At 41.3% G+C, this 18,780-nt stretch overlaps 1 protein-coding gene across 1 annotated transcript in view; it reads right to left on the reverse strand.

Moving 5' to 3' along the window:
• NEK10 (NIMA related kinase 10) overlaps positions 1-18,780 on the reverse strand; it is a 199,701-nt gene that overhangs the window by 155,331 nt on the left and 25,590 nt on the right. Inside the window, exons 6-13 of the mRNA XM_008709406.1 lie at positions 15,326-15,367; positions 13,951-14,029; positions 12,770-12,837; positions 11,023-11,102; positions 9,640-9,726; positions 6,515-6,739; positions 2,662-2,801; positions 1,223-1,284 (exon numbers count right to left, since the gene is read on the reverse strand). Coding sequence (XP_008707628.1) covers positions 1,223-1,284; positions 2,662-2,801; positions 6,515-6,739; positions 9,640-9,726; positions 11,023-11,102; positions 12,770-12,837; positions 13,951-14,029; positions 15,326-15,367 — 783 coding nt within the window. The remainder of the gene's footprint in view (positions 1-1,222; positions 1,285-2,661; positions 2,802-6,514; positions 6,740-9,639; positions 9,727-11,022; positions 11,103-12,769; positions 12,838-13,950; positions 14,030-15,325; positions 15,368-18,780) is intronic.

Here is an 18,780-nt window from a genome sequence, read left to right on the forward strand (position 1 = left end):
TATACACAGCAGAATGAACAAAGAGTGCTAATTTATTGGTACTTTTCTATTCTCTACTAAGTATTTGATTTACTGAACTCTTCTATACACGGGCTTTTATAACTGTGAAGAGCTTTACCCGCCTTTCTGCATTTCGTCTTTATAGCTATTCTGTGAATCAGTCTGTAATTTCCCTGCTTTATATATGACAAAACCAAATCTTGGAGAGACTAAGTCCTTTTTCCAGGGGCCGAACCACCAGGAAATGATAGTAGGAACTGAACCTCAACCTGGCCAAGTCCAAATGCCCTGCTCTACCACTACCCCCTGAGTTGCTGAGCTTCCCCTTGAGCCTCTAATCATCGGTGATCTGATCTCTTACGACTTTCTATGTATTTATGTATTCCGAAGTTCAAGTTGGATATAGTGTATGCTGCTTCCGTATACTGCTGTATACGTAGTGGATTGATTAATCAATTATGCTTTGTGAAACTGGTTTCTTGGCAATAAATACTTTGGTGGGGTGTGTTTCAGTCACCTCTAGCTGAATAACCTGATATACTCTTAATTCAGATGACTACTATCCTTATCTGATGGTACCCTATAGGCCCAGAATTAGAGCAATTCAAAATTGCTTTTTTTAAAAAAAGAGATAAAAAGAAAAACATAAGCTAGGGAAGAAACACCACAGATTAACCACAGGGCGGGTCTTTCTAAGCCAAGTGAGGTAAAGGAAGGACAAGACTATAAAATGGAATTCTAGGGACCCCTGGCTGGCTCAGTCAGTAGACCATCTGACTCCTGATCTCGGGGTTTTGAGTTTGGGCCCCACGTTGGGTGTAGAGATAACTTAAAAATAAAATGTTAAAAAAAACTTAAAAACTTAGGGACGCCTGGGTGGTTAAGCATCTGCCTTCCGCTCAGGTCACGATCCCAGGGGCCTGGGATCGAGTCCCGCATTGGGCTCCCTGCTCAGTGGGGAGCCTGCTTCTCCCTCTGCCTGCTGCTCCCCCTGCTTGTGCTCTCTCTCTTTGTCTGACAAATAAATAAATAAAATCTTACTTAAAAAAAAGTTTAAAAAATTAAAAAATAAAAGAGACTATCAAATGAAATTCTAGAACTTAAGTAAGACATATTAAAATATCTTAAAACCACAGCATCTGGGATGCAGAGTTCACTGTGAGGTGGGGTCCGTGAGCGCCGCCGTGGTTTGCAGCCGGAGCCCGGAGAGCGGAGTCCTCACCTGGACCACCTGGTGGGCGTTGGTGTCGTTGAGCACCAGCTCGGTGAGTGCGGCGCAGCAGGCTGGAAGGAAAACCACCAGATGATGGTGTCTGTCATCACCGAGTCGCTGTACACTGTTCCATCAATGCTCTAGCTCTGCGGGGAATTCTGTTAGCTGAGTCACTCCTCCAGTCACGCTAGCTTTCCTGTGACACAGCTCTGGGACGGGGCACAGACTTGCCGCAGCGTCTAACTCTGCTCTTCATGTAATTCGTGGCGTCTACACCCCTCAGCAGCCTCTTACTGAGCGCTTCCTGTGTACCAGGAGGCAGCTTCATTATAATCCCCAGTGCCCAACACGGCCCGGCCCTTGGCCGGTGCTCGGTAAATGCATCTACAATGGTTGGATACGTGAGTACTTCAAATACATGATCCAAATCTTCCCTTGTAATCAGAAGATGTACCACGACTACCAGTTTTACTGATGAGAGAACTGAGGTTCACAGAGCCCGATAGACGAGGCCACAGAACTTACTAAGTGGAAGAGGCCAGAAGTCCAACTGCAGTCTGCCAGATGTTAAATCCCACACCCTGAGCACCACCCTTCCTGCCTCCTCACAGCCACCGTGGCAGCCTCTGGTGACGTTCTGTACCGAGCTGCTTCTCGTCCGACCAGGAATGTGCTGGATCCTCCAGCTCGAAGCATCTATAAAGGGTACTACCGTTTTATGGGGCCCTTGTGCTGGCCCTGCACATGCTTCGGGCATTACATACATCCTCATATACTGCTACCTGCCCGCCCTCCTGCTGCCCCCACCCGTGCCTCCCCGCTCCCCTCCTGTAGCTGCTGCACAGCGCCCAGCTCGGTCAGCAGCACCAAAGCCCACTCATCCCAAAGGCCAGGTGTCCTTGCGTGAACCTTGCTCAAGATGGTGCCAAACTGCCGGAAGTGTGGGCATGCATCCCTGCTCCTGCTTTCGTGTGGCAAGAGAGGCTCCGTCCTCTCTGTGGGCGTTCACATGAGTAAGAAGGCACTCCCTTGCTCCCGGGGGAATGGGTGTGTGCATTACAGGAGGGTGCCCTGAGATCTGGAAAACCTAGGAACCATGATTCTGGCCACAAATCAAGCTGAATTCTCTAATCCAGCTTTACCAGGAATAAAGCTACTACTCTGCTCTCTTTACATCTGACTTCTATGCTGACTTCTCAGTGTGTTCAGAATCAGAAAGGAAGAGAAAGATCTGTGGTATCACTAACCTGCCAGCCCCACATGAGTCCCGGGAGGTTTCAGACATCTACATGGATGTAACTTCACAGTTTTTAAACTTACGAATTGTGCCTACTTCTTATTATCATACGTAACAGAGAATAATAGATTATTGTCATCATCACAGAGCATAATAAAGCAATGTGCTGAACAGTATCAACTCCTAAAACATAATAATGGGATATAAATACCTGCTTGAAGAGAAAAAGTATTTTCTTGTATTTCCCGAGGGCTTAAATCTTCTGACAAATGAAGCTGCTGGATTCTGCCTGCTGCATTTGCACTGGACAGGCTGCCGATGGAAGAACGATCAGAAACAAAATTTCTGTCTCTGAAAAAGAAAAATGAATGCACAATCTATCACTTTTCCTTCATGGTCAGTGCTTTCCAGGTCCTGTTTAAGAAATGTTCGCCTCCCTCAGGCCACGAAGTTTTCTCCTATGTTATCTTTATTATTTCACCTTCCAATCTACCTAGAATGGATTTCTGTGGGTGGCGTGAGGCAGGGGTCTTTTCTTTCCTTCCTCCCTCCCTTCCTCTCTCCCTCTCTTTCTCCCTCCTCCCTTCCTTCCTCCCTCCCTCCCTCCCTCCCACTTCCTTTTATTGTTACTGAGCTAACTCAGCAATAGTTATTGAAAACTGTCATTTCCCCACTGCTCCACATGCCCATCTTTCTTTATTTTTTTGTTTTGTTTGTTTTTTTATTTTTAAGTAACCTCTATACCCAACGTAGGGGGCTAGAACCAACAACCCCGAGATCAAGAGTTGCAGGCTCCACTGACTGAAGTGGCCAGAAGCAGCCCTGGCTCGATCCCATAATGCCGGGTTCACGCCCTGAGCCAAAGGCAGACGCTTAACCTCACGCCCTGAGCCAAAGGCAGACGCTTAACCGCTGTGCCACCCAAGCGCCCCCCCCCACCTTTGCTTTTGAACTCTGTTCCACTGCTATCAATTCACCTGACTACATGTCAGTCTTCCTCATTCTGAGTTTTCTTTTTCCAAGCAATTCCAGTCTTTCCTTGTTTTGGTAAAGATCTCTTCTTTTATATCTTTGATTTTTTTTAAAAAAAAGATTTTGTTGATTTATTTGAGAGAGAGTGAGCACACGCAGGCACACAAGTCAGTGGGGGGAGCTGAGGGAGAGGGAGAAGCAGACTCCCTGCTGAGCAGGTTGCCCAATGCAGAGCTCAATCCCAGGACCCTGAGATCATGACCTGAGCTGAAGGCACAAGCTTAGCTGGCTGAGCCACCCAGGCGCCCCTATCTTTGAATTTTTTTTTTCCTTTTGCTTTATTCTCTAACCTAGGATATCAGTTATCCACAGGTTGAAAACTCATCTTCTGCAAGCCATAGCCTTCATTTTCTAATGGTTCTCATTCCTTTGCCTTTTTCCTCCACATTCTGTGCAATTTTTTCAAGCGTGCCCTTCCTTGTACTAATTCCAGTTTCTGCTGGTACTCTGATGAAATGTCTCAGTTCCATGGATTATTCAGTCCTTCCTTTTTTTCCTAGCTCTGCAATCTCTCTCCTCCCCTCTTTGTTGTCCTAGCATCTCATCTTTAATCTCAGGTCATAAATGTCATGCTCTGTTTAATATCTTTGATAAAATAAAGCATTTGTTTTTCTGTTTACTCAAGGTAACATCTTCTGCAATGGCTTCTTCATGCCTTTTATCTGTTTTGTTCCTTTTTGTTTATGTGGCTACTATATTTTTTTCATTTATATATTCATTTCATTATTCAGCTCTATCTTGAATTCTTTGTACCTGAATATTACATAGATGGAGTCTCCTTGGCTTCCCTCCCCATGTCATCTGGGCCCACTAGTGCCCTTCCTTCAGTTGGCGTTGGGGAGGTAATGGAGCTAGGTCTACGGATAGTCATAACTGGTGATCTTATCTGTCAACCAAATTATGTTAAAACTCAAATTTTAGAGAACACTCCCCCTACTCGAGCCTATAGCCCTTCAGGAACCGTTCTGGAGCTTAGGATTGTAGGTGAATGGGCATGACCAGGTTTCCTGGAAACTGCCTTGACAATAATCCCTGTTCCTACTCATGCCAAGAGACAACCTGGCAACCTCCACCCCTCGCACCAGCTCCAGGCAGTCCAGGGGCAGGCGCAGGCTCTGAAAAGATATTGTTTACCCAGCTGGGGTAATAAATTCTCCCAGAGCACTGAGACATATTTAACATAGAATAAGTGTTGACATATATCATTTTCCCAGGGAAGAGTTTTCTAACATTGCACCATAGAAATGGACTGGCAAACTGACTCTTTAGATGTGAAAGAACCTGTTTTTCTTAAGGATGGTTATATCTTGAGCAAAAGAGGAAAACTTGTGCCTTGCATTAAACTTAATCTTATGTGGTAAAACAGTAGGTTTTATCTCTTTAGTATTGCTTAGCCATCATAGAATTTAATGTTGTTATCAAGAAAATAACTGCTCTCCAAAAGGGCAACCCATAGCTGTTGGAATAGGTGTATCAACTACCAGTAATACCCACCACTACCATCAGCATCACCATCAGCATCCTACAAAAGCAAGCAAAAAAAAAATAAAAATAAAAACAAAACAAAAAACTTGTGCTAAATGTTCAAGGAGCTAGCTTATTATGCCACAGTACTAATGAAAGATTTGTAATTTATGCTTTAACGTATTTGAGATTTTTACATGATACTCATAAAAGCAAGTAGGGGCACCTGGGGGCTCAGTCACATAAGCATCTGTCTTCTGCTCAGGTCATGATCTCAGGGTCCCGGGATGGAGCCCCGCGTTGGGCTCCCTGCTTAGCAGGGAGTCTGCTTCTCCCTCTGTTCCCCCCCCCCACTCATGTTCTCTCTCTCTCTTTCAAATAAATGAATGAACAAATGAATGAATGAATGAATGAATGAATATCTTTTTTTAAAAAAGCAAATAGATTATCAATAGCTTACATTTTTTTTCTTTTGTTTTGGTAATGACAGAAATCATTAGTAAAGCTATTGTCCAGATCTCTATAGCCTGTTCTTATGCTTTGAAACAGTCCCGCACAGAAGTGAAGTTGATAACGTACAGTTCCATAATATACCTACAGGTACAACAAGCACCAAGTCTGAAAAACACTGACTTGATAATATCTGGTCATATTATGAATGATAAGTCACTCTGGTTTCACTAGAGAGAGCTTTATGCATGTACTGCACATTACAAGGGTGATTCCTTTCAGGCAGACATATTCCTTTTCAACTTTGATTCAGTACGTGTAGGGCTGAGTTATGCTTTATAATAATTTTAGGTACTAGAACTTTCCCACTGATGGTACCAAGAGATGTCTTTATCCATGGCTTCAATATATCTAATACATACTTATTGAAACATATTTCAAGAAAGTTTCAATTAACTATTTTAAAACCATTCCTTCTCCATACTCAAGACTTTGAATGTCATTGGAATTCTCCTTTAAGAGAGAGATGATAAGGTACTAACCCACCTTAAGAGCACTGCAATGAAGATTCAGAAAGGAAGGAAGAGCAACTGGACGAGGGTCAGTAACATTTGATCGACAATATTTTCTCCCATTTTAACCAAGGATTATCTGATGAAATATCACAGGTTTTGCTTTCTCTTTGTAGATTAATGACATATATGCAAATGCAGACATTTTAGCAAAATAGTAAATTTGAAGTAAAATTATTATACTTGTTGGGATTACAATATGCATAGACTGTATCAAGAAAAAGGTGGTAAGAGAAATGTTTTCTTGTAGTTGTTGGGTCTCATTCAATCTACATTTGCAGACTGACAGCCTTCTCTATCCCTGGCATGGTCATGGAGGTGGTGATGCAAAGATAAATATTTTGGGGCTCCCAAGAAACTTAAAAGATAAATGCCCCTGATATTGATTTCAAGTATGTTTGTGACAAGTATAAATGATTCTCCATAACATGAAGGACCAAAGAGCAGGAGGAAGCAAGCTGATCGTGTACCAATCTGCCATTGTCTGGCAGAGTCCCCAACCTTCGGTGACTAAGGCAAAGTCGGCCACAGCCCCCTCTGACTCACCCTCGTAAAATATGCAGAAGCTGCTTGATGCCTCCCCAAATGCGAATTTCCACGCTGGTCTCAGGGTCCTCACAAACCTGAACCAGAATCCAGACAACACTCCAGAGCAGCTTCAGGTGGTCAGAGTGGAGCAGACTGAGGAGGACGGGTACCCCTTCATAGAGCTTCACCTGCTCTTTCACCTGGGGCTCGGCACAAAGTAGGCGCAGTAACTCCGCAGTTAACCTGGAAGGGGAAGGGGATGGGGGGCGGTGAGGATGAAAATCACAGCGCAGTGGGTTATCGACTTCGCATTTGGACTACAGCTGTCACCGCGGTGCTCTAACATTTTCTAAGTCGCAGGTCAACAGATGTTTTCTGTAAAGGACTGGATCATAGCGCGGTGTTTTAGGCTTTGCTAGCCATACACTTCCAGTCACAACTACCCAACCCAGCCAACATATGCAAAAGCAGCCATGGTTAACACATAAAAAACAAATGGGCATGGCTATGTTCCAATAAATCTTTATTTACAAAAACAGGCAGGGAGCTAAATTTAGCCTGTAGATCATAGTTCGCTGACCACCGTTCTAAGTCATAGCCTCCCTGCAAGAACATCGGTCTGGCTAAAAGCCTACTAACCAGCAAATAGATATCACGTACATACAATGGGACCTGCATTGTGCTCAAGCCAAAGGAATAAAAGCTCTATGATAGTCTTCAGAAACTTACTATGTGGTTACAAAAACAAGACATTAAAACAAAATGCCAAAACCACTACAATGCAAGGAGATGAAATGCAACATGCCCAGGGAATATCTGGAGAGTCAAATAAAGATAATGATAGCATAGGACACACAGGATGATGGACATTTCATAGAACCATCCTTAGCCCTCCAGTCTCATTGGACAATGTCATCCATTCCCATGACCTCAAACACCCCTCTATCCCAGTACAGTGAGCTCATCCCTGGCATCACTCTCAGCCTGCGGAAGTTCCAGCCACACGGCAGTTCCACAGGTACTCACCCCACTGTGTCTTAACTCGAAGTCATTATTCTCCTCCCCAAACTGGCTCTTCCTCTTATATCCCCAGTGTTGATTCATGATATCACGGTCTTTTCGATTTTCCAAGCCAGAAGACAGAATCATCCAAGACACTTCCTTCTCCTTTCCCAATCCACCACTGCCAATCAAGAGCTTCCAATGCCCCCTTTTTCCAGGCTACTCCTGAGATTAATTCTCTTGCAAGTCATGCAGCCGGCCAACCCCATTGCTCCTCCCATTTTTGTGATGCTTGGTTGTGCTCAAGACATAAGCGTCTCTGTTACCTGCCTCTCCAATCTTCGCATGCACACACTGCTCCACAGTTCCTTTCCCCTGAGCCAGTTTTCCACAGCTCCAATTCCTTCCAAACTTTTGTGCTCTGACAATCAGAACATATGTTCTTTGGCAAATAGTGTTCTTCTTCTCCTCGAAATTTCCACACCGAACACCCCCTTCCTTGTTCTAAATGGATCTCATTGTGTGGCTATATTCCCCACACCAGACACCCCACACACTGCTATCAGAGTAATCTCCATGCAAAATAAATCTGATCATACTTAGGATCTTTCTTTAAGTCCCCATAATGTGAATGGATAAAAACCACACTCTTATTTGGCACAAAGAGCCCATCGTGACCTGGCTAAAAGCATCTTGTTGCCTCCCCTATAAAGCATGGAAATTGATAGGTTATTGTGCAGATCAAATGAATTAACACACAAAAGTGCTTAAAGTGGGACCTGGCATATAGAGAAAGCTGGAACAAAATTTGCTGTATTTTTAACTTATCATTAACTGTCTAATCTAGTTTTCTGGCACTTTACCTCCTGCACTCTGTGCCAGCTGTGCCCAACCATGCAGTTCCTCTAACACAGACCATTTCATGCGTCCAAACAGCACATTCTGTTTCCACTTGTTCTCTCCCTTTGCCTAGATAACTCACTCTTCCTTCAGGAAACTTGGCATGGCCTCTGGCTCTGACTGGGAGCTTCTGCTCTGTGTTCCCAGAATGTCCTGTGCATCCATCAACCACACCACTCACAGTGCTGTGATGAAACCACCGACCCGCGTGTCCGTTCCCCTCTCCTACGCTACACACTCCATCTCATTCATCTCAGGCGCTCTAACGCTTGTGCAGAGTCTGTTTTCCTAGAAAGGAGTTCAAGTAAGCAGGTCTACAAGTACAGTTTGTAAAAGAGGATAAAATTGACTTTGAAGAAAGACTCGCGGGGATTTACTATGGTTACACTTAATGGGTTTCATTACTTGATATTTCTGTTATCTGTTTTACCTCTTCAGAAAATCATGACTTACTTAACTAAATATCAAATGATGTAGGTTGCAACTCTATTTAAAAACAACCTAATAAGTAACTAGATACAGTAATTCTTTGGAGCAATATGTAGTTCAATTGAAAATGAATACATTTTAGATTCTGTTCAGAGTTATAATAACAGGTGCTCATGAAACAAGTCAGTAGCTATCCTAATTATTTCACTTGCCTTAAAAAAATAGATTTTAACAATCTAATAATTTATTCAATATACAGTCTGAAATTACTAAAAATAGAGCCACCTCAGAGTTTCTTTCTTAAAAAGACAATGTAAAAAAAATTCAATAAACAAAAATATTATAGATGTGATCATAAGATTTATAAAATTTGATTCTATGCCCAGATCTGGAAGTGATGCAGGACCAAAGATAAATCAATACGACTTTGTTCTAGTTTCTTTATAAAAACTTAAATAGAAAATGCTGCATGGTGACTAACATAACATAATAAATAAATAAATAAATAAATACACTTAAATACTGGTATAAAATCAATACATGTTATGTTACATGATATGGAAGTAAGAGAAGAAAGAAAGATATTTGCTTAATAATATGTGTGTTATGTATATGTATACATATATACATATCTGTACGTATACATATACGAGCATGTTCATAATAAATAAGGAGGAAATTAGAAAAAAGAAAAGAAAAGTCAAGGTGACTCATGACATTCAGTTATTAATGTGAATAGCATGACATAATAAAAATAATTACCGTTTTCATCAAATATGACATTGTCTTTTTCCCCCTGTTAGCAATCCTACCTTTTGGAAAGCAAGTCATATTCATGCAAAATCATCAGCAGATTTTCTACAATGTTGAGTTCACTTATCTTCTCCCTACATTCTGGACTATAAATTGAAAACTGTTAGTAACTACTAAAAACATACTTTACCATATCCATTCATTTAACACCCTTATTCTCGTATTATCTCAGGAGGAGAAACTAAAAGCAATATAGCTCCATGGGGCCAGGCGACATCAAATTCCAACATTCAACAAATGTTACTTGTCATCAATTTAAATTTGTTTAATAACGGTATGATGATAATATGATTCCCTTCCTCCAAAAAGAATCACAGGTTTTTCATTAAAAAAGTAATAATCAGCATTATTCACAATAGCCAAGATATAAAAATGACCTATGTGGGCCTACATAAATATAATTGAATATTATTATTCATCCATAAAAAAGAAGGAAGCTCTGCCATTTGTGACAACATGGGTGAAACTGAAAGGAACCGTGCTGAGGTAAATACTGGATGAGATCAGTTATACGTGGAATCTAAAACAAAAACCAAAAGAACTGATTACATAGAAATAGAGATTAGCATGGTGAGTGATTGCTAGGGGCTAGACAGGAGGGAAATACAGATTAAAGGGTACGAACTTTCAGTTATAAGAAGGAGTACTGAGGATCTAATGCCCAGCGTGGAGACTACAGCTAGTGTGGTATTTTACACTTGTAAGTTGATGAGAACACAGCTAAGTGTTCTTACTGCACACACACAGAGGTAAGACTGTGATATGATGAGTATATTCATTCTCTTGAACTTGATAATCATTCCATACACATAATGTATATCGAATCATGTTGTACACTTTAAACATATGCAGTTCTACGTGTCAATTATTCCATATAAAGTTAAAAAATAGAAACAAAAAAAGCATTGATTCACTTATTGGCACAAAAATATATTTAAGGCACTTTTATTTTAAATAATCATGATGTCTATAAGGGGACATATTATCCAGAATTGTTTTAAGGGTAAAAGTGTTCAAAAATGTTTTATATGTTAGGATGACCATACAGGAGGGAACTTTTTTTTTAAGGTCAGGGAGATACGGTTGTCAAAGAAATACTGCAGTTATTTTGAAAGTGCAAGTATCTGAGGGTTGGATGAAAGACCAGGTAAGTATTTCTGGTCTGGAAAAAGAGAAGAAACTGTGGTTTTCCTTTCCAACTTAAGTTTTAAAATGATGCTTTTTCATTTAGGATCCTCTTCGATGTATTAATGCTACTTCCTGCTTATTTTTCACAAATTGTAGCTAAGTAGGTAAGTAACTAGAGACACTGATCTATTTTTTGTCTCTCCTGCCTAAACTGCTATGGCAGTGGAACTGGAAAGATATTAAAATACACTTACCTTTCAGCTAAACTGGCCAGAGCCAGAAGGGCACCCAACAAAACATTAGTATCTCGGGCACCAAGTAAATTTACTAATGTCTGAAAAATGAAGTAAAAGAAAGTTTCATTGTGTAAGTAGTACAAGCTTCTTGAGTGGCATAATGTTTCTTTCAAAGATCGAGGCTTGACCTCAAGAGGATTTTTTTTACTGAACATTCAGCACACCCAGCTCTTTCAGGGGGTAGGACCCCCTTTCTGCTTTGAAACTCAAGGCTAGTTCCTTGTGGCCATTCTTTACCCAGGGCGGGAAGTGAAAGGGACCAAGGTACATGGCCAAGGTTCTCACTCTTCCCTCTCTTTTCATGTGCCCAGGAGGTCCCCTCTGCCTCTTCTGACCTCTCCCCAAGGAGAAGTAGGGAGACTAATGATAGGAACTACATTACTGGGAGCAACCAGTCATTGAGAACTTATTCTGAGCCAGGCATTGTGGTAGGTCCTTTCCCAATTGTGGAACTACTTTTCACCAAAGTGTTGAAAACTGTCTTTTTTCCCCTAGACTAAGCAAGGTATGTCTATATTACCAAGCACTTCATTTGCCTCTAGGATTTCTAATTGATGTCGGAAGAGTAACATGACTTAACTGGAAGTCTGTACCTTATCAGTTGCCTTCTCTGAATCCCCATGAATGCAAATTCATCCCTCTTCTCTCTAGACTTTTAGAACTCAGAGTACCCCGAAAGTGTACACCCAGACACATTTCAGGCCAGAGCTGTGAACTGTGTATCAACTGCTTGGCTGATTTTTGGTTTCTGTTATGCCCATTTTCCCCTTTATGATTTCATTCATTTGTTTATAAAGCTATCATTATCTTTATTTCTCTGATCCCCTCCTCTTATTCTTCTCTGACTTTTTTCTCTGATCTCCTGATACAATGTTCCCCAAACTTCAGTCACTGACATAACATTCCCACTTAACTCCTTAATGCTACTTAAATATGTTCCCCAAATTCTAAATGATAATATCAGTGAAATATATGTAGCTATTGAAATGTAAAGTGTTGATTTGTATATGACCTAGAATCATCTCCTATACAATAAGTAGCACATGCGAACACATTTTAGGCAACCTTGCTCCAATATATATTCAAAAGTGGCCTCTTGGGATATGAGAAATTAACAGATTATTGAAACTTGGCTGTAGGCAGCTACCATCTAAATAGTTTTGCTATCGATATAAATTTAGTCTGTTTTGACTAAATCTGCATCCACTCATCTTGAAATGTATAGTTGATCCATATGCTTGTAATACTATACCATCTGATTATAAGGTTGAACCATATGAAATTGCCCCATAGACATGACAATTTCATATGGTTTAAACATATATAACTCCATGTGCCATATGGAATGTATTTCTATGTATACACACACTTTATTTGTTCATTTGTAAACACACACTTAGGGGCAGTTTATATATAGCCGGGATTTCTCAAGCAACATTTAAATAAAGCAACAAACTTCATTGTTAATAAATGGCATAGGAAAAGGGAAAAAAAATGAGTTTCAGAAAACCTGTTCGCTATTTCTACATCTACTCCTTAGGCTGATAAAGTATATTAAAGGGCTGGCAGAGATTTACAATTCTAGGCTAGGTTAGCAGGTTGGTGAACTATAATTCTAAGAAACTTGATCACGGGGCTCTAAACCCCAGCATGTGAACCACTGCCACATGGAACTGAAGTGTTCGCTCCTTCTGGGACCACTCACCTTGTGTGCTCCGCTTGTGGTGACCCATTCTCTTTGGTCTTTGACAGCAGCCAGTTTTTGAAAAATATCTATAAAGGAAGGAAATAACGCAAAGAGGGCTTCGGCACTTAAAGGCAACAGTATTCATAGAAACTTGGGTCCAAAGTACCGATGGGCAAGCAGAGAAAGTGCTCATGGGAAGACAGACAACACAAAAGGAACAATGGAGGAAGGAGGAACAGGGTCATTTTTTTTTTTTTACTCTGAGAATTACCTCTTAAGCTCAACTACTAATTATTATATATTACTATTATAATAATAAAATATGGAGACAGAAAAAAGGCAAACATCTCCTTCCACTTAAAATTGAATTGAGTTCCTCAACATCTTTACAGGTTCAAAGTGAAACCTACTCTTCAAAGATCCTCCCTAGAAAGATTGCAAATACAGAGAGGAGAGAAAAGCCACTGAAGGTGATGGGCCTTAGCAAGGTTCCCCAGCTGAGGGGAACAGTGGTTCTCAAAGAAACTTCCTGGTGCCTAGGGGGTCACCACATACTCTCCTCCCCCCGCAACTGAGAATCAGTGTGCTGTCCTGGAAACAAATACAGGAAACCAGACCATTCAGAGAAAATGGGTCAGCATCCCACAGCAAAGGGGGACCTACAGCTCTTCAAACCTGGAGAGGAGGCAAGGTGGGGCTGGAAAGAGCCTCCAAAGAAAGAAGACTGAGTTCCACACACACAGACCAATGTGCTCACATTCTCATCATCACATCAGGATCTTTTTTTTTCTTTTTTATGTTCATAGAGTTTTAAATTTTATGAGGTAGGTATTATTATTAACCCCACTTTATAGATGAAAAGTGAACAGCCTCTGACATTTCAACAGAAATAAAAGGAAGCAAAAAACATTTTTACCAAAATCTGCCACTATGGAAGTTTCTCTTGCATTCAAATAAACTTGTGCTCAGTGAAAATCTTCAGCACGAAATTGGGCTTTTCAAGGGAAGAGTTGTGATCTGAAGTTTTCCTTCTGGGTATATTTTGCCACTGGATATAACAATTGGCATGGACTCCTGATACCAGAACTGTGGATGGGTAGACTTATAAATATTCAAAGGATCCTTTTTCCTGTTGAAAACGCCATCCTGCTCATTTTGGCAAGTGGGAAAAGCTGCCGTGTCCCCACGACGACACTTACACGTCATGTTGACCAGCTTGTCCACACTGTGCTGCTCCTCTCCGTAGCCGAGGTACTCATTGGCCACAATCTCCATGTACTGCAGTAGGGACCAAACCAACAAGAGTCAGAAGGAAAGATTAGCAAAAGCACAGGAGCAGATAGGGACAAGAGGTGCACTTCTGAAAATGAGCTCTAGATGGCACAACAGATACACCAAATAATACTCAGTCAGGCCTTCTGGGCCGGGTTCACTCAAGTGCCAAAGGTAGCTTGAGTTTCTGGACTCTTTGCCTTCTCTTGCATGCGCTGAAGTTGAGGGAGGGACCATGGAAAGATTTTATAAACTCTCAAGAAATGACATGTAACTAAATAAGTTTGTGGTGTAATTTGGCTCCAAATACAAAAAAAAAAAAATTGTGTCTAACCAGCACACACACAATAGCAGTAGTAAGAATAAAATGGGTGTGGGGTACTCTGATAATCACTGACTGCAGATAACTGATTATAAAAAGAAAAAGGCTCAGAGAAACACACATAAAATTCTAATATTACAAGGAAAGTTAAGGTGGATAAGAGGTTCCTTTACAATATAATTTTATGAAAGACAGTCACTTCATTAAATGAGGTAAACCTCCAGACAATTAAAAAAAAAATCTTAAAAACAAAAATTAGACATGTTACAGCAATTTCCCAAGAATGAAAATATAATAAAATGTAATAGATTTAGCATTAACCTGCCATTAAACTTACTCTTCCATTAATAATACAGAATGAGTTTGCAGGGCCACTGGTTCATTATGAAAATCATTCTTTGTCTACATGGTAGACGTTTTAGGAGAATGGGCTGTTCCAACCCAATGCCATGCCTAGAAATTTTGCCTTATCATACTAGTAAACCCAAACATTCGACTGGCTCAACCTGCTTACCTTCCCTCAGTAGTTATAAAAGCAGAAAAATCAATGAAGTTAAGATCATTCCTCCCATTGTCACGGGTTTGGAAATATTTTCGTGAGCACAATTCTTTTTTTGTGAAACAATTATGAACATCTTTATTACCGATATTTTCTCCCATCATTTGGTATGTGCAACGCTGAGGATCTGGGCCTGCCAGCCAACACCTATTTCTTTTCATTACTAACTAAGGACATGTGACCTTTTATAGAACTTTCTTGTTTCGGCAGGCTGGGTAAAATTAGCTGGAACAAAATGTCATGGGTCCCTTCCTGCTCTGTCAGTATCCTGCCTCACACACTTACCCACCCTGCCTGCTCCTCCCCTTGGCAAGCAGCCTAAGGTAAGAAAGCCATCTGCTGTCACACACCTATGTAATCCTTGCCCAGAGCCATGGCACCAAAGGCAAAGGCAAGACCAGCCACCGCAAAGGAATCTTACCTGAGCTAGGTTTTCAATTCCACCCAAGCTATGGAGTATTTCCTAATAAAACAAAAACAACAGAACATACACAAAAGATGAAGGTGGAGGGGGAAGTATATTATACATGGACGTTCTTTAGTAAATCATCAGATTGATCACTAGTCTTTGATGGTAACATAAATATGCAGCTCTTTGATGTTTGTTATTCATACCACATTGAAGATAAACTGTGAATACAAATGAAAGTTGGGTTGAAATTAAAAGAATGAAAATGTGCTCAGACCTGCAGCCTGACTCCTCGTTCTTCCTGCTTCCCCTCATGTCATCATAAAATGGTAGAGCTGGAAAGAGCTGTTGAGATGTTGTGCCCTCACATTGCAGATTAGGACAACTAAGACCCAGAAAGGTAAGCCACTTGGCCTAAGGGAGCAGCCCACAGAGGAATGGACTCCAGCATCACCAGTTCCCAGGACCTTCCTGTGGGCCCTGCCTAGTGTGGTCCCCGGAGAGCAGCATCAGCCTCACCGAGGAGCTGATTAGAAATGCAGAATCTCCTCCTCGCCCCAAACCTGCTGAACCACAGTCTGAATTTCCACAAGATTCCCAGCTAATTCACAGACAGTAAAAGTTGACTAGGATTGCTCTAGACTGTAGGGCTCCTCCTTAAAACGGAGAGGCTAATGGTCTTATTAAACCCATACTTGAAACGAAGATAAGAATAATCATCACAAAATGTCTCCGATGCAGATTTTTAAATCCAATTCCCAATAAGAAGGCATTTCACGAAACTTCTGAAATTACTCTAAAAGTGGTAATTAGGGAAGACAGTGGTGGGAGGCTGCAGTTATGAGACGGACCGACTTGGAACTCTATTAATAGCAAGGGCTCTCAGATTATCCACATTGACATTTCTCTTCAGGCAAACGTGCTTCAAGTGACCCTAACCTGTTTAATTAAAGCTGTACTCTCCTCAACATGCACACAAGGAAGTCATCTGAAAAATAAATATTAGCCATCATTCCAATTCTGGGAAATGCATGGCAATGAGTACTCGAGTGTGAGGGAGAACAATCGAGTTCTACCTTGAAGCCAACTGAGTGGGCAGGCTGAAAAAAAGGCTCAAGATTCTTAAGGCCTCCTGGTCAAGGTTCCCTTATTGTATGTGCAGTGAATTTGGAAACGCTAAACATACCCATGTTTAAATTAAGTATGAAGCAATATTTACATCTCAATTAAAAATAGTTCTGTGACTACCCCCTAATTTGAATTTTCACCATTGCTATTCACTCTAGAAGAGCTATAATTAAAGTACAGAAGAATACTGTATACATTATTCCTAGTTATGGCAGAATATTTTATACATATAAAAATAACATTTTAAAAGCTACTTATGTTTATTCAACAATTTTTTTTTCATTCTTATTATGTAAAAGCCCTGTGTCAGGCTCTGAAGAGGGCACAAATATGCAGATGACTGAGGCCTACCTCACTGAGCTTTAGGCAAGCACAAAGCAGATATACAAACAACTGGCATTTAAGACAGAATTTAGTAACTGTTATAAGAAAGTTATACATGAAGTGCTATGATGTCCCAGGAGGGACACATGATATCCTGCTGAGAGGACTGCAGAAACTGTCATAAGGATGGTGGCCTTGGAAAAGGTTTAGAAGGATAGATAGATCTGCTGAGAAGAAATAGGGGAAAATCAGGGAGATTCCAAGCAAAGAGAACAGTAGGTCCAAAGGTGCACAGAAGGTGTGCAGAAAGAACATCAAGGTGTTGCACACCTGCAAGAAGCACTTCCATAATTCCATGAAGGGCATTCTTGGGAATAATTTCAGAAAAGCACGGTGGGACCAAACTGGGAAGGCTTAGCTGTGAGCCTGAATCTGACCTTCATCTTCATCATGTGGACCCTGAGATGAGATGAACATATAGTGTGAACAAGGGATGATTAGAATCAGCTGTGAAGACCTCCATCTCATTTTTCAATGAACTAGAGAGGCAAAGAGAGCCACCCGGAAGCCCAGTTGGTTGGCAGTGGCAGTGGGCAGGAGAATGGAGAGTCGGAAATAGTAGATCACACGTGAAGTAGTGTGGTCAACCACGCACGAAGACATGCTGGAAGAGAAGGAACAAAGTAGAAGACATCGCCATATTTGAGCCTGGGGACTGAGGGGTAGGAAGATACTATAACAGACCCAAGGGAGAAGAGGGGAAGAGTCCAGGTTAGAGAAGACTCCGATTGGGACATACTGAGCTGCTGACGGGATGTTCACTTGAGAAAAGTGAAAGAGGCCCTGAAAGACGAGGTGAGGGCAAAACATTGACATCTGAGAGTCGCTGGTTTGAAGGAGATTTAAATTTAAAGCTTGGGAGTGAGAAGACACCAAGGGAGAGAATAATGTTTAAATGATTGCTCATGGGGCGCCTGGGTGGCTCAGTTGGTTAAACGTCTGTCTTCAGCTCAGGTCATGAGCTCAGGGCCCTGGGATCCAGCCCACTGTCAGGCTCCCCGCTCAGCAGGGAATCTTGCTTGTCCCTCTGCCCTTTCCCCAATTCGTGCTCTCTCTCTCTCAAATAAATAAAATCTTTAAAAAAAAATAAAAAATAAATGATTGGCATGATCATTTTTGAATTTTTACCTTGACAAGTAACATAACTATCTAATAATCACTATTAACAATTTGGGACTAAATCCCATTTTCCAAACTTTTTTCTGGGAATAACCCTTTTATTTTGTGCAGTGGGTGGTATTAGACATTCTGTTTTAAAAATAATAATAATAATTTCATCACCAAATTCAAATTAGCTTGGGAAATGATATGGTAAAGAGAGTTTGACAAATGCTTTTATCATAGGACCCCTTGGAGCCTTTAACATGCTGCCAGGTGTCCTAAGCCTCCAACGGGAGGACTGAGGTGCAGCTTTTCCCAAACATCATGAACTGAAGCACACTTCTTTTCACAGAATGCATATTAACTCCTGTGGAACACAGGAGTTTGAGAAGCACTGTTATGAAGTATAGGAAGGGGAGAGGGGCTTTGTCACTCTCTGAGAACGTCGTTGCTACATACTCAAGAGTTTACCCTTCATTTATGGAATAAACACTCCCCCCTCCCCCGATGCTTCTATGTAGATTGGAGCAAGGCCAGGAGATTGATTGCTCACAGACTCCCGGTCTATCTTCGGTTTTCTTTCGTCATACCAATGTGACCACTTTCACCTGAGAGTGTCCACTGGAGACAACCAAGACCACAAGGTATGCACTTACCTGGGCTTAACAGTTCTGGATCCTAATCTGAAAAGCAAATATGACTGCACGCTTGAATTACAGCAACACTTCCTGGGTGTGCTGTCAGATCGCAGCATTTTCTCCCTGGTCACAAGCCTGAGAGGGTCACAAGACTGGGTTCAGTACCTCTGAGCCTAGTGACCTGGAGAAAGTCCGCAAGTCAATCTGCCCTTCAGT

The sequence above is a fragment of the Ursus maritimus genome, unplaced genomic scaffold (assembly GCF_017311325.1).
Source record: "Ursus maritimus isolate PB19 unplaced genomic scaffold, ASM1731132v1 scaffold_20, whole genome shotgun sequence".
NCBI lineage: Eukaryota > Metazoa > Chordata > Mammalia > Carnivora > Ursidae > Ursus > Ursus maritimus.